The sequence below is a fragment of the Halichoeres trimaculatus genome, unplaced genomic scaffold (genome assembly GCF_033239565.1).
Source record: "Halichoeres trimaculatus isolate MK-OKI-2021-1 unplaced genomic scaffold, fHalTri1.1 fHalTri1_scaffold_22, whole genome shotgun sequence".
Lineage (NCBI taxonomy): Eukaryota > Metazoa > Chordata > Actinopteri > Labriformes > Labridae > Halichoeres > Halichoeres trimaculatus.
The window spans coordinates 2,684,852-2,697,381 of NW_027437200.1; the positions used below are offsets into that span (position 1 = coordinate 2,684,852).

General features: G+C 39.5%; 1 protein-coding gene across 1 annotated transcript; it reads left to right on the forward strand.

The window, feature by feature from the left end:
- The first annotated feature begins 74 nt into the window (after window positions 1-74).
- Window positions 75-9,319, forward strand: rasl11a (RAS-like, family 11, member A). The gene is made up of 8 exons (XM_074661939.1): window positions 75-613; window positions 2,790-2,846; window positions 3,003-3,085; window positions 5,583-5,623; window positions 5,706-5,835; window positions 5,951-6,026; window positions 6,168-6,244; window positions 8,528-9,319. Exons 1-8 carry the CDS (start codon window positions 448-450, stop codon window positions 8,672-8,674), a joined length of 777 nt encoding a protein of 258 aa, XP_074518040.1. The 5' UTR covers window positions 75-447; the 3' UTR covers window positions 8,675-9,319.
- Window positions 9,320-12,530: the final 3,211 nt, after the last annotated feature.

Sequence of the window (12,530 nt, forward strand, 5' to 3'; positions counted from 1 at the left end):
ACTGCTCTCATGGGAATAATAAAAAGGGGAAGGTTCAGACCCTCTCTCCCTCCCCTCTCTGCTCTGTACCCGCACTCAGACGCATCTGGACTCGGCGAGAACCGGAACACATTTTTAAAACATTTTTTCTCACCTTATATCAAATGATTGTTTTCATGATGTTTGGGGGAGTGTCAAAATCTCATCTTCTTGCTTAGAGTCTCATGGAGGGGTGTAAAACTTTTCCTAGGAGCTAAGTGGAAGAAAATCGCACAGAGCTGGAGATCTGGATTAATATTTGGAGATATTGGATTTTACGCACGGGACATCCTCTCCATACAGAGATCATCAGCAGCGCTGCTCCCGGGGTGGATATGGGGATTCAGTCGTAATGTTTCCTCGGCTGGGAGGTGTTTGAGGACGCTGTTATTTCCGAGCAGAGCTGGACTCAGGGCAGAGAGGAGCTAAATGCGGCTGACTGGAGGCGACCCTGCACTGGGAACTATGAACAGCAGCAGCAGCGGCTCAGGGAACTTTCTGCTGGTCCCCATACCGGAGTACCCTCTGCTGGACTGTGTGCCCAACAAGACGGTGAAGATCGTGGTGCTGGGAGCGAGCAACGTCGGGAAAACGGGTATGAATGGAGAGACGGAGGGGTCTTTTTGGAGAGAAGGATGTTTGACAACACAAACAGCTGTTCGCTGTCTCCTTTGTATCAGATCAAAGTGGGGAGGAATGCTGAAAAGCGCTGATTAAACCCTCAGTACTGTGTGATATTTCTGTGTTATACCCTTTTTATCATTATCCTTTTAAAGACCGGAATAAAGTCCCGTTAGGTCAGTAGGTAGTTTAAAGTGAACAGCCCATCATGTACAGCAGGGGGCGACATTCTGCACCTTACTCTCACGGTAAAACTTTGTTTACTTACAATTTTTATTCTTTATGACTGAATAAAATAATATTTAGAATTTTAAGAAAACCAAGAGTGCAAAAGTTTTCTGTTATAGTTTTCTTACACCAAGTGAAAAGTTATGATGTTATGAACCACTGAGTGGATTGTTAATCTGTATTTCAGTGGTGTGACATTTCAGTGAGGGGCAGATTTTGATCATTTCACTCACTTATGTGAATTTTCACAGTGAGACATATTATATATTATAGGCTACTTGGTTGTGTCTAGGCTTTTTTTGACTGGAAAGGCCCAGGTGTGCAAACACACACTAACTAATAGTGTTTATACTGTGGCCAGTAAGTGGCAGATGATACGCCAACACCACATCACAATGGGAGTGCAGTCACAGTGGAAGTCAAAAGAGGTTAGTAATCTTAACAGACACACATAAAAGTTATAAAAGTAATTCAATGATTAGCTTCAAAGGGGTGTCACCTTGTGATATCATTCATAGTACTTGTAACTCTACATTTACAGGTAACATTTCGTCTTGAATTTAGCTACATAACTCAGTCATACCATAACGTTAGCATTACAGATTTATTTATCATAGCTGAAGTTCAAAAAAGAAAACAATCATTAGCCAACTTCCACAACTTGTCTGTGTCCACTGGAATAACTGTGCCCTTAACTTTTGTGTTATGGCTTTTGCAATCGACTGACACCTATCAGCCACCATACATGTATCCTCTCTGTCTTCAAATTCAAATTATTAGCTTAACGTTTTAGGCCTCCGTGCAGCTTTAATGAATAAATGAAACAGCTGTTTTAATACTAGGATGTAAAAATAATTTGACCTACTGTAAAAATGTGAATTTTCATATTGGTGTTCATGGGTACTGGCTGATTCTTGCAACCAGCCTCTAGTGGACACTTGTGGAATTGCAGTATTTTACATCACTGATCTAGCTTCATTTTTCCCGGTTGCTGCTTTTTTTAATATTAAATTAGGTCAATGATTCCCAACCTGTGCCCCCTCCCAAAAATATTGCACGTGGGTTGCCAAATCACTGCTAAAATAGTATGGTTTATTTATTCTTCTTATTTTGGGGGGACAGGGAAATTTATTGATTATATAAAAATTAAAATTTATAAAATAATGTTATAAATGTAAAAAAAAAAAAAAAACTGTTATTTTTTTAAATATTTTAAAATATTTTTAGAATTAAAACTGTCCAAAATTCTTTTGTGTGTGTGTGTGTGTGTGTGTGTGTGTGTGTGTGTGTGTGTGTGTGTGTGTGTGTTTTGTTTTTACTCCAAGTATTAGATGCTTTTGGTTGGCCCACTTAACAGCAGGAGTACTTACTTACTTCAGTTTTTTATGTCCAATCTCCATTAAAAAAAAAAGAAGTGTTCTGAGAAGGTGTCATATGGCCTCCATATTTATGGGGTCGGAGGTGGGCTGTGAACATTTTTGAGACTTAAAAGTTGGCCCGGAGTTGGAAAAGGTTGGGAACCACCAGTTTAAGTAATTTGTAGCCCCGTCTGTACTGTGATGATCCCCCCAGCTTCAGATACAACCAACAGAGCTCTCTGGTCCGGATAAGGCTGGATTAGGAAATCATTCACTGATATGAGATGATGCATGAAGGATTGCAACACCAGACTCTGAGTATCGGTGAATCATTCTCAGTGTTCAAACTTTGGGTTGGTTTGTTTAGCTTATCTCAAAACAACCAGAGTCTGCAAAATCAGAAATATGTCATGCGAAAGAGGAAGTCCAGCAACACTTACTGAGATTAAATTTTTCTGTGGGTCTGTGGGTTGCAGCAAAACGAGGAGCTTCACATTCAGAAATGGTTTATCATTTTTACTGTTCTCCTCAAATCGGTTTTTCCACATCTCTTGTTGTTTTCAGCTCTGATTGTCCGGTTTCTAACCAAAAGATTCATCGGGGATTACGAAGCAAACACTGGTGAGTTTCCATCCATCTGTTCTTCATCAGAGTGGAAACATTTGTCAGAGTTTGCAGGGAAAGTACTGCCCTGGTCTCTTTCTGCAGAAACTACTGATCCATCCATGCATCCATCCATTCATCCAACTATTGGTGTGTCTCTTTTGCTCTCTGCAGGAGCTCTCTACTCCAGAAAGGTCACATTGGAAGGAGAGGAAGTGTCGCTTCAGATCCAGGATACTCCCTGCGTCGCTTTGCAGGTGAGTTATGGAGGCAGAAAGGAAGATATCTGTATGAGACTGAAACATCAACCTGTGTTTGCCTCAGTTTATAAGATGTTACATGCTTTCATTTTTTTACATTCATCAGCCTGCGAGTTATATTCTGATTACTCTATTCCTTCCCACTTGAATAGTGCGTCTGTCAGAATAATGACAAGAAAAAGTAACTTGATAAGCTTAAAACACCTCCTGTTACCTGCACTAGTTCTTGAGTACAAAAGCCCTTTAATGTTATGTTTTCTTATTTAACCTGTAAAAGTAATCTGATTACATGTTTTCTTATTTCAAATATGTTGGTTATCTGATTACATGCTATCTTATTACATGTTATCTGATTAAGCATACAAAAGTAACATAGTATAGAATAGAATAGAATAGAATAGAATAGAATAGAATAGAATAGAATAGAGTAAAGTAGAATAGAAAACACTTTATTTATCCCCAAGGGGAAACTCGGGAGTCACAGCAGCAATCAAGAAAACCAAAGTAAGAAAGTGTATAGAAAGTGCAAAAAGGTTAATAAGAAAATAGATGCTGACAGCTTGTCCATCATTGTCCAGTTCAGCCAGTCTCCACCTCCACAGGGTCCAGGACTGAGCTTCTTCAGCAGTCTGTTCAGTCTCTGTCTCCTGGATCCTGTCTGCTCACAGCAGGTGAAGTTCTTCCAATGTGGAGTTGGTGTCTGATGTTAGCTCTACTAGCCATGTCTGTGAATAGCATGATGCTACTCTGCCTTCTGGTATTCCGTCAGTTGCTGTGCTAGCATGGCTAACTCGTCCATCTTATTGGAGATAGATCTTACATTCCCAATAACTATGGATGGAAGGACAGGTGGATGTCATCCTCACGCCCTTCTCTTCACGTTGAGGGGAAACATCAGGTCTTGCAACAGTTAGCATGGACATGGTACAGGCTGCAGCTGATCACATATGAAATATGAAAATAATGCTACCATGGTTACATGTAGGATGATAACATGTAATGTGATTTAGCATGTAATAGTTATCTGATTACAGTTAATCTGATCAAAAATATAAAAAGTAATCTGAATGATTGTTATTTGATTTAGGGTATAACGTATTTTGGTAAAGCATTTTACCTGATTGAAGAATGTAGAAGTGATCCTATTCATCAGATAAAAGTGGTCTAATAACTTGTTATCTGATTTAGCATGTTAAAGTTCTCTGATTACCTGTAATCTGATCAAGCATATGAAATTAATCTGATTAGATGGTATTTGTTTAAGCATGCAAAAGCAATTTGATTGCAATTAATCTGATTAAGCATACAAAAGTAAACTGATTACATGTTTATTTATTTTAAATATGATGGTTATCGGATTACATGCTATCCAATTAAGCATATGACAGAAATCGGATAACATGTAATCTGATTTAGCATGTTTAAGTAATCGGATTAATCTGATTAAGCATGTTAACATTTTTTGATATAGCATGTTAAAGTAATCTGATTACATGTAATCTGATGAAGTATGTCAAAGTAACCTGGTTAGATTTAATATGATAAAGCATAAAAAAGCATTCTGATTGCAATTTATCTGATTGAGCATGTAAAAGTAATCTGATTACGATTTCGTGTCATTGAAAATATAGTTATTACAATTAATCTGATTTAGCATGTAAAAGTAATCTGATTAAGGAACAAGGAAAGTCAATCCACTCAGACACCCCTTGACATTTTAATTTCTTCTCTTTCTAGATGCTTTATTCCCTTGTTACAAAACCTTTTATAATGTAATCAGATATTTTCTTAATCTCATGCAGAGGTTCTGACTCCTCTGTTCGTTTTCAAAGTCTTTGTCTTTGTACAAAGTGTAAAAAGTTTGGCCTGAACATTTAAAGGTCATGGTCTCTGTTTTGCATCATGTCTTCCTGGTTCATCTCAAAGTTTATCGTCTAAAACAATGAATCCAAAAAGTTTTTATCGCAAAGCATTTGGAGGAATGCATTTGAAGCGAGAGAGGAAATGACTACGGTGACCAACCCCTCGCCCCAGATGAACATAATGAGAGCAACGTGCCACACGGCTCACCCAGCTCCACACTGACCGTCTGTTTACGAAACCAGGCCTGAGAGTCTGCTGGTTTCCTCACCCAGGGGGAGATAACGGAGGGTGAGGAGGAAGTTCCTCTGCTTCTAGAGATTAGACAGAAATAATTGGTGTGCAGGCAGAGAGGGTTCAGATCTGAATTCTGTATAAGGGAATCAAGGTTTCAGGGGAAGGGACTGGGTGGTCTCAGGAGTCCAGACTTATAACTCCATACCAGCTGGTGAGCGTTCCTTAAAGCCATTTGTCTTGGCAGAGCGCCTCTGCAGTAAACCACCACCTGTGAGGAAGATGTGAACATGTCAGGAGAAAGCTGATGCCTGTTTGGTTAACCTGGCACCTCTAGTGGTGAGTAGATGACACTGCATAGGTCTTTTTTTTAAACATTTTGTTTGTTGGTTTGTTTCAGGATGATGCTGAGGGCCTGTACTGTCAGGAACAGATCAACAGGTTGTGTTCTTTTTTCATAAATCTGAGTAATTTGATGAATTATTGGTATTTTCTTCGCTAACGGTAAGAATCCTACTCTCAGGTCGATCTACTGGGCCGACGGCTACGTGCTGGTTTTCTCCATCACAGACAACAACAGCTACCGCACCATCCAGCCGCTCTACCAACACGTCAGACGCATCCACCCATCTGGAAACATTCCCGTCATCCTGGTCAGTGTGTGATTCTCAACCCCAACCCGAAGCATTCTTCTCCTCCCCAACACAGTTCCCCTCTAATCCTAATCCCAGTGATCTAATCTACCCTGTAATCTGTCATCTGCTGCAGGTTGGAAACAAGAGCGACCTGCTCAGAGCTCGACAAGTGCCTGCAGACGAGGGCGAGACGTTAGCCGCTTCACTCGGTCAGACTTCCTCCTTGACATCCTCCATGATGTTGAAAGTTCTCACATAAACTTTTGCCACAGTGTCAACAGGCAGAGTTGATGCATGTAAACTCCTGCCTGATAATTGAGATACGATTTGAACACTGTCTCTGTTCATAGGGGGAGTTTACTTTGAGGCTTCAGCCAGAGAGAACCATGAGGGAGTCCACAGCGCCTTCATGCATCTCTGCCAGGAGGTGGGACTACTTTCTCTTATTAACATAAAAGTTTATTAAAAAAACACTGTCCCTCTGGAGCCACCGTAGTATCTTAGTATGATTTACAGCTTAAATAAATCTTTCCCTGCTCTTTTAGAAATGACAGGGACTGGCAGGGATTACCCCAAAGCTTGTGGTTTCAAATGATCAGGCAAAGAGAGTACAAAAAATCTCAGTAAACATGCAGATGGTGAAAAAGAAAGGCAAGGCAGAAAGTCACAGCTAGGCTGGCAAAGTGCACCAGACTTGGTACCAGGATTTCAAGACAAGGTTGGCAAAACAAACATACTTAACAAGACAATCAACCTCTGTTGGAAACACTTTGTTTAAGCTGCTGTCTCTTTAAGACAAACCCCTTCCTTCTGATTGGCCAGGGTGGAACTAGATCTCAGCGTTTGAGGCCCCGTCCCTCCAACATGTCATGAAGCAAGCCTTGTTATGTAACCATTTCAGCAAGTCTCATTAAGAGTTCTTGTGCATATCTTGTAAGGATCTTTTGCACTGCTAAAGATCTCTTGCAAATCTCATGCCAATCTTATTCAAATCGTGTAAAGATCTTCTGCAGAGCTTGTGCACTCATGAGGATCTCATGCAGGTCTTCTAAAGATTTTGTGCAGATCTTGTGTACTGTTAAAGATGTTCTTCAGTGCTTATGCAGAGCTCATGCAGGTGTTGTGGAACTCCCATGCACTCCTGATGAAATCTTGCGCAGATCTTATTCAGATCTTCTACACTAATAAAGATCTCATGAAGATCTTATACAGATCTTCTAAAGATCTTGTGTAGGTATTCTAAAGATTTTGTGCGAATCTCCTGCAAATCTTGTGCAGATCTTGCACATTTTTAAAGGTTTTGTTTAGAGCTCATGCAGATTTTGTAAAGATACCCAGCACTCAAGAAGATCTCTTGCAAATCTTGTGCAGATCTTATCTAGACCTTGTGCACTCATTAACATCCTGGGCAGATCTTGTGCACTAATGGAGATCTTGTGCAGAAGGACTCATCATAATGTTGTGCAGATCCTCTAAATCTTTTGTGTAAATCTGGTGCAGATCTTGTAAAGATCTTGTACAAACCTGAAAATCTTGTGAAAATCTATGGCAGATTTTTTGCAGAACTTGGGCACTCATGAAGATCTTGTGTAGATCCTCTAATGCTCTTGTGCAGATCTGATGCAGATCTTGTGAAGATCTTTTGCACGAATGAAGATCTTGTGAACATCTTGTGAAGACCTCATTCAGATCTTGTGCACTAATGAAGATGTGCAGATATGGAGCATATCTTGAGAAGATCTTGTGCAGCTCTCATACACCTTTGAAGATCTTATTCAGAGCTCATGCAGATCTTGTGAAGATCCCGAGCACTGCTGAAAATCTCTTGCAAATCTTGTGCAGATCTTGTGAATATCCCATAAAGATCTCATTCAGAAATGGGGAAATTGTAGTAAAATCATGTGCACTCGTATAGATCTTGTGCTAATTTTGGACAGATTCAGGGATTTGTGTGATTTATGAAAAAGCAGAGGTTTAGTCTAAGTATCCAGCATCGTTACCTTAAATCCATGATTACAACACGAGAAATCAGGACTGGCCTTGTTGTGCTCTTTGAATCCAGACTCTGTACGTTCCTGTTCCTGTGAGAACTCTTATTCCACAGTAGTTCCCACTGATGACCTGATGCTCCAGAGGAATATAGAAACTTCATGTTTGTGTTTTCAGACAGAAGGAGTTATACCAGTCCACATGGGCCTCCTCTGTGTATTTGTCTTCTCTGTGAGGTAGTAACAGTTGTGGCTCTGAAGCTCTGCATGTTTACACTCTGCTTCCATAGTCCCACTTTTTCTAACTATCATTTATTAATCTGCAGTCATCAGGGACATGTAATGTGAGCAGCTCTGTGTATTCAGAGCATTTTATTGTCTTTCAGCTCAGTGTTTTGGTTGTCTGACCCCCACATTTCAGTGTTTCTAATTGACGCCCAACTAGTTTCTGATGTAAAGGTCTGATAAACCAGCTGTGATTTCAATGTAAGAAGTACTGAGCAGCTTTGGGTTCGGTTTTTGGTTTAAAGGTTGGTGGAGACCAAAAACAGAGCTAAAAGTGTAGAAAAAAAGTTTCATATACGAGTAAAGCATCAGGAAAATTCACATTTTTGTGCCCAAAATATTTTTACGCACACCTTCCAATAAACTTTAAAATTTGTCATTTCGTGGTTGTAATCCTTCCTGTTTCTCAAATTTTGTACGTATTCCATGTTTTGCAGGTGATCCGGGCATTCGGAGGAGGTAACGGCGAGAAGCGGCGTGGAGGCCTTCACCTCGCCAGACCAAAATCTCCAAACATGCAGGAGCTGAAGAGACGCTTCAGACAGGTCTTATCATCCAAAGTCAAGTCTGCAACCACACTCTGATGACCGGAATCGAACCCAAAACCCCCAAGCTGGAAACGTGGAAATCAGCAGGTGGAGTCCTTCATTGGAAGAAAGAAACAAAGTGATGAACAAACAGACGACTGGATACGTTAGCTCAGCTCTGAGCAGCTTGGACAATTTTCATGGTCAACATAAATAATCAAAGGTTCAAGTTCAACAAGTGTGCAGCTTGAAGTGAACAAACAGAGTGGGCCCAGGCACAAACTGGGACAAAGAGTCTGTGAGCGACACGTCAGTGTTGCAGGAATCACATCATGTCTCAGTTTTCCTGATGCTGAAAAATCACAACAGAACTGACCCTCACACAGAAAAACTGAAGAGACAGTCGTTTATAATGCCTTTTTATTTGATTTTTGTTTCTATCTCAGATTTGTTGATAGCATTGAAGGAAAAAAAGCTTTATTCATTAAGTTCAAAAACAGCTCCAGATTTCATCTCCTCTTTTTTCCTGCTTCCTGTGAGTCTTATTCAGAAAGTACTTAGAGCTAAAGCAGGAAATGACCCCAGAATGTAACCGGTCAGGGCCGTTCAGTGGGACATCTGACAGCCGGAGGGAAGCAGAGAGGAACAAACCCCCACAGAGACTAACTCCTTCAGGAGGATATGGAGGAAAAAGGCAATAAAATAAAGATATATCACTGAAATTAAATGAGATTTCAGTTTCCTCTTCCATCTGATTTCTACTTTTCTTTATTTCTCACCTTTTCTCTGAGGGTCCACTGTTCTGTCCTCTCAGCATCATCACAAAAAGAGCCAAAATACAACCCAAGTGTATTTTTTCCTTTATTAACCCTCAGGGATAATAAGATACGTTTTTGTAATTTCAGGTAATTTTTTTGCTAGATTTTTTTTTTTTTGCCTTATTCTACCCCAAATGGCTTGCAATTTTTTTTTAAAATCCAATTTCAGTATTTTTTGAAGGTTAACAGGACACTGGGGGCTAATTTACAAACCCCTCAAGGACAATAGAGGACAAAAATGCCCTCTACCAAAAACTACTATAAAAACATGACAGGTTTATATTTTTCTACTTTTTGCCCAAATCTTTCAGCCAACTTCAGTCTTCATTAAATATGTCAAATATTTAATTATTTGATTATTTTAACCCTTTACATTCCCATTTAATACATAGTATCACTGTTTCTATGAAAAAAAATCTTTTTCTGTAAAACAAATATTGCAGGGCTGGAGATTTCAACCAACATACAATAGATAAGTCACAAATTAAGTTTGATGCATTGTTTGTTTTTGTTTGTTTTTTTAGTGTCAGATTCTTAATATACTATGCTCTCAAAAGCATTAGAGGGCAAAAGTGTCCCATCTAGTCCCATTATAACATGATAAATGACAGTGTGATTTTCATTTTTATTATTAATCTTATGCATATTGAAGCCTGACCTTTAAAAATATCCCCAGCTCTCCAACACTTAATACATGGAAAATAACTCATTTTATGAGTGTTCATCATGTAATCAAATGGCCATTTAAAAGAGTTAAAATATAGAAAAATAAAACAAAATTTTGCTGTATTTGATCAGAACTGAAGTTGATTAAAATATTTGAGGAAAAAAAGTAGAAAAAAATGTTGAAGCAATTATTGGTACAGAACCATTTTGTCCTTAAATGGTTATTAAAGTGTCCGCGAGGGTTAAAGTAAAAGGGTCAAAAGAACGCTTTGTGGGTCTGAAGGATCAGACCTGGTTACATTTCTTGTTTACATCTCTATTTAAGTTCTCGAAGAAAATATCCTTGTACCTCCTGTAAATGAGAAAGGATTATTCTATTTTAGAGTTTTGACACTACAGGGCCTTAATCTACCCCACACGGCACTAATAGGCTCCCATACATGGCCTCTTTTTCATGAGTTTTAACCCATGTAGGCTCCACTCTCCATGAATGCTTTGCTCAGGTTATAAAAGCTGTAATGAGGTTTGTTTTAAACCCCCAAACTCATCACCTAAACCATGTGATGTTGATTTATATTCCCCCAGGAAAACTTTTCCACCTCAGCTCAGGACAAAGAATCCAGACTGAGGCTGTTAGAGCTCCTCTAATGTCTCATAATACTTCACTTCTGTCTCTTCTAACGAGGGTCTGTGTGTTTTCTAAAGGTTTTGCTGCTCCTGAGGTCTTTTCTTTCCAACTCAAAAGGATTCAAAGACCCTTTGTTAGAAAAACTGAGAATTTAGCTGCTGGTGCTCATGGCGCAGAAATCACAAACTTTAAACACAGAAATACGAGCTTCATGGAAAGATCTGGGAACGATGTGGAGAGGAAGGTTTGAGTGTGTGTTTGTGTGTGTGTGTGTGTGTGTGTGTGTGTGTGTGTGTGTGTGTGTGTGTGTGTGTGTGTGTGTGTTTCTGCCATTCCCATGACCTCTCCTCTCATTGACACACACACAAAATTCCCAGCGAAGACAAATTCCTCAGCATCTGGAATTTCTTTCCTGGTCACTGAACCGCCACTCTAACCCTTTAACACACACACACACACACACACACACACACACACACACACACACACACACACACACACACACACACACACACACACGCAAAATTGTGTTCTGACCCCAACATGTGACCTCTGACCTTTGACCTTTGATAGAGGAGATAAAATAGGTCGAGTTGAGGCGCTGAGATCCTGTTGGACGGATGTTGGAGAAAATGAACCTCGACTGAACCAGAGGAGCTTTGAGATTTTCCATATCATTTTCCATATCATCACGTTTCCTCCAGAGACCCTATGTTACACACACACATATAGACATGCTCCCTGTGGCTCTCATGCTGCAAAAAAAGAAAAGCTGAGAAAACTCAAAATTGTAGGGCGATAAAATTGTGCTAAATTTTGAGTTGAGCTCTTAAACTTAACCTTTTAAATTTTGCTTTTGAGTTTGCTCAACTTACAGCTTAAATTTGGGTTTATTCAAGTGGAGGTTGCACTAACTCATGTTTTCATGTTGTAATAACTCAAAATCTTCTAACAAGTTACTTTTAATTTCACATCATACTAAATTAAATTCCTTACTTCTATCAACTGACTGAAGTTTTAGTAACTTATAAATTCACATTATAATAACTTATCATCATCAGTTTAATTCCCTTACTGAACAGTGCTGTACATTCCCCAAAAATATATGAATAATTACAGATGCAACACAAACATCCAAGACATTTGTTTTATTTGAACTGTACATGCATTGGATACACCTGTCCAGCTCCAACAGGTAACCAAGGGCTGTTGGCAGGTCAGAAAGATATGGAAGGACAACGGTTTCTTCTACTCCAAAACAATTACAGCAACACTGAGACGCTCTCATGAGCTGCAGTGTTCTCCTCCCCTAAACAGGACACCCACATACTGTATATTAAACAGAACACATTAATAGAGGTGAAGCAGCAGGTCACACAGACCAGGCTACAGTCTGCTGTCAGAGCTTCCTGCTCATTCCTATCATGTCAAAACAAACTGTAAACATACTTCTGTCTGGTTCTAAACCTGCAGATTTTAAATTTGTCTAAGCATGGTCATTACAACAGAGCAGTGTCACTGCATCTTGTGAAACAAATACATGAACAATCGGTTCATGCTGTGACTACGGTTCAAGTTAGCATTGGGAGCTAAAGCTACTGTCTCAGCTATTCTTGTTTTCTTGTTATGATTAGTTAGTGCAATACAGACTGCTGTTAAACTTACATTAATGAAGATCACACAAACCAACCAGGTGAAACAGACTGAGCTGACTAAGCTAACTTTCCCAAGATGTTAGCTCAGGTTAGCTGCTAGCTTTCACCAAGAACAGTTAACCGTTTGTGTTCTAATGTTGAAAATG